This window comes from Bidens hawaiensis, unplaced genomic scaffold, assembly GCF_021521415.1.
Source record: "Bidens hawaiensis isolate Kalapana, Puna unplaced genomic scaffold, B.hawaiensis_p1.1 tig00060976_1, whole genome shotgun sequence".
NCBI classification, from domain to species: Eukaryota; Viridiplantae; Streptophyta; class Magnoliopsida; order Asterales; family Asteraceae; genus Bidens; species Bidens hawaiensis.
In genome coordinates this window covers 58,373-62,143 of record NW_027500976.1, presented here as the reverse complement: position 1 = coordinate 62,143, position 3,771 = coordinate 58,373, and the positions used below count along the sequence as shown (strand labels likewise).

At 37.4% G+C, this 3,771-nt stretch overlaps 1 protein-coding gene across 1 annotated transcript; it reads left to right on the top strand.

Moving 5' to 3' along the window:
* The first annotated feature begins 1,889 nt into the window (after window positions 1–1,889).
* LOC143603191 (uncharacterized) lies at window positions 1,890–3,147 on the top strand. Its single transcript, XM_077080073.1, has one exon. It carries the CDS (start codon window positions 2,188–2,190, stop codon window positions 3,145–3,147), a length of 960 nt encoding a protein of 319 aa, XP_076936188.1. The 5' UTR covers window positions 1,890–2,187.
* The last annotated feature ends 624 nt before the right edge of the window (window positions 3,148–3,771 follow it).

The window sequence follows — 3,771 nt, the reverse complement described above, 5'->3', positions numbered from 1 at the left end:
AATAAACATGAACTTGGCAGATGTTATTAACTAGTTTATTAATTATACAAGATATACAGGATATTCATAAACCTTAGAAAAATATTTACCTGTACTGATTGTCCTTACATCCTAAGGTACGCCATTGAATCCCGGCATATATTTCTGTTGAAGATCTCTACATTCTTCTGGAGTAGCAGTTTTGGGATCAAAAACTTTCCCATCTGCCAAAACCAGACCCTGTTTAATCCGACCCATCTTTCTTGAATGCAAGACCTGCTTTGAAGTAACAGGCACCCGAATAGACTGATATTCTTCTAAACCCATGGCTAAGTATTCAACCCCAGATTTCTGGGCCGTGATACCTGGGCCATTGATTGCATTTGCAAATCAATTAATTAAACTCCTTCAACACGAGACGGAATGTTAAACGTTCATACCGACACAAACACCACACTGAAAAAGCTTCATTATGTCGGTTCCAAACTTCATCGTACTCAGTACTCAGTATATCCCACCAATAGCAAAGCTATGGTAGGGTCTGAGGAGGGTAAGATGTAGGCAGCCTTACCTCTACCCCATAGGGATAGAGAGGCTGCTTCCGGTGAGACCCCCGGCTCGATAGTAGTTTTGCATCAAGCCTTGGACATAAGGCACATAGCACTCAATCATCGGGACATCGGCTGATCGGTGCATGTACCCTTATCTTTCAGCTATCAACGCCACTACATGATGCCTGATTAACCGTCCGTCACTTTTAACGTTATTTTCACGAGATTAGTAAAATAACGTCAAAATTAGTGCAATTTCACTTTTGCCCACCCGAGGGTTCTCAACTTTAAAAATAGTTATCACTGGTCCCAACTTTCACACTATTTGTTTTCATTGGACCTTCGTTAAAAATAACTTAACGACCAAATTTCAAACTGATATTTTATGGCTTTTGATCGGAATGAGGATATGGGTCGATTGATGAAAAACTTACCTCCAAACGGTGGTCCAAACGACTAAAGGATGCTTCAATTCCGGTGTTTAAACTTTTAATTAACAAAAATCAAGTTGCTTGAAGCGTCGTTTCGATTTAAGTTTTACATCAATCGATTTGTATTCTCATTCCGATCAAAAGCCCTAAAACATCAATTTGAAATTTGAAAAAAAACTTAACGTCGTTTTTTTAACGAAAGTCTAATGAAAACAAACAGTGTGAAAGTTGTGATCAGTAACAACTATTTTCAAGGTTAGAATTATTATTGACCAACTGTATTAAGTTGGGATTATTAATCTTCAATTTTCCTATATTATATTAAGAAAGTACTCTCTTGTGATGCATTTATCATTGTATTCGGATATCTATTTGTAATAAAAAAAATAATGTCTTTAAAGCATAAAATCTAAAAATTAATAAAATAATCACACGTATATGTGACCAAATCATATAAACTACAGTCATATGATACAAAGGGTACATGTCATGAATGGTAAATTATTAAGCACATGGTTTCTCTTTAGTAGTTTTCTCACGTTCGAATCTTGTTTTCACCGTTTATTGTATATATAACTTCTTAAATATTATATGTCCAATGCAAGAAATGATTTATATGATCTTGTAAATTAACAATATATTGATTGAGTCCCATGAGTATATCGAGCACCGGAGCACGAGTTCACATGTTAACAAAACATATGCCACTGTTTAGTCGTTTACATGTTACGTAACATGTAGGAGATCCTTTCCAACATAACACATTAACATGTAGTCATGTTACTCATATAGGGATGATTCATTAAAGTAGTGCTTGCTTAATTCATTTATACTACTTATATATTAGCTTATAGTTATAACTTATTAATCACTTATAACTATTATTATAAATTGTACTTTTGATACCTTTATTTAGAAACATAAAACGAGAATATTGGAAGGTGGCTACTCTCTTCAAAAATGTTGTTGGCGCCTTTTTACCATTACCATTAAATCCAACGCAGAATCCGCTCGTCTTTCCATCACCATCTTCTTCTCTATCAATAATAATATCTTCACAAAATCTGTCTACAATCTCTTCAAAATCTTCTTAAATCTTTCTTTCCACAAATATCTTCATTCAACAAACAAAAACTCACCTAAAACATCATCATCACCATCATCATATTATTATTATTATTACTCCTCTATATATATATTCACACACACATATATATATATATGTAATGCATGACCAAAAACCACAATACCGCATCGGAATTGATTCTTCAATATCCGATCATCCTTCATCATCCGACTTACTATTCATGTTACCTTCACCTAATAACAATAATAACAAATTCACAACCACCTTAACAAACTCTAACCACCAACACCAACACCAAATCACAATCAACGATGATTTCAAACCCGTTCATACCACAACTTTTTCGCCCGAAAAGCATCGCTTTTCGGGCACCAAAGCCGTAGCGATCCACCTCCTCCACCGTCTCCGCCACCTCCGCCAACTGCAAGCTCACATCCGGTTAATATTATTATTATCCCTCCCATTCTTTTACTTCTTGGTGTCACATCCAAGCCATTCGTTCGTACTCGATTTCCTATCCGCATTAGCGTTCTCTTCAGCATTGCTATTTTCCTTAAACCTCGGCCTCCCGAAACTCCCATCAATCCGTTCGTTACTCGCTCGCTCATTCCCGATCAAATCACATTCGTCCACCTCTTCCAGACCTCCATTACCCGTGTTCTGGTCAATTGGATCGAAAACGAAAGGTGATAAGACCAAGAGGGTGAATTCGGGGTGTTGGGTGCAGGCGTATAGTAACGGGGATGTGTACGAAGGCGAGTTTCATAAGGGGAAGTGTTCGGGTTGCGGGGTTTATTATTATTACATGAGTGGGAGGTATGAAGGGGATTGGGTTGATGGGAAGTATGATGGGTATGGGGTGGAGACTTGGGTTAAGGGGAGTCGGTACCGAGGGCAGTATCGACAAGGGTTGAGGCACGGGCTCGGTGTTTATAGGTTTTATAAGGGTGATGTTTATGCGGGTGAGTGGTCGAATGGGCGCAGCCATGGATGCGGGGTGCATAGCTGCGAAGATGGGAGTTGGTATGCGGGTGAATTCAAGTGGGGGGTTAAACATGGTCTTGGTTATTACCATTTCAGGTTAGATCTTCTGGCTTGATCTGTTTTGACATTGTACATTATGGTTTAAACCAGCCGAGCCGAGTATGAGATGCTCAGCCTTGGCTCGCTTAACTTACAAGAGCTTGATCTCGAGCTTGTCGACGACAAGCTGGCTCTAGGGTTGTTTTGTTAAATGATAACACACTTAACATTCAATCATTGATTATATATATATAAGTTTATATTAGGACCCATTTTTTTACCCACACATGATCCATGAGGGGCCCACGCATTCTCGGGGATGCCCTGTTTCTCGAGTAATTTTCAAGTTCAGCCTCAACTCATTTATTATTTATTAATTAATATATAGCCCTTTGTAATTATTTTTTTATATATGTAACATAATATATTACTTATTTTTTGATAATTTTGTTTATAATAATGATCATCATATAAACATATATAAATTATATCAAATAAAAATATATAAATAATAGGTTATTTAGGCTTGCGAGCCACATTGATAAGTCAAACTTAGGGTCGGGCTCGTTTAGTAAACACACACTTTTGTTAGCTCGAGCTCGTTTAAGCTCGGCTCTATTCGAGCTTTTAGCGAGCCGATTTCAATTACCTCACTGGTGGTTTAGCTCGTTTGCACCCCTAGACTTTATCTATATATAGA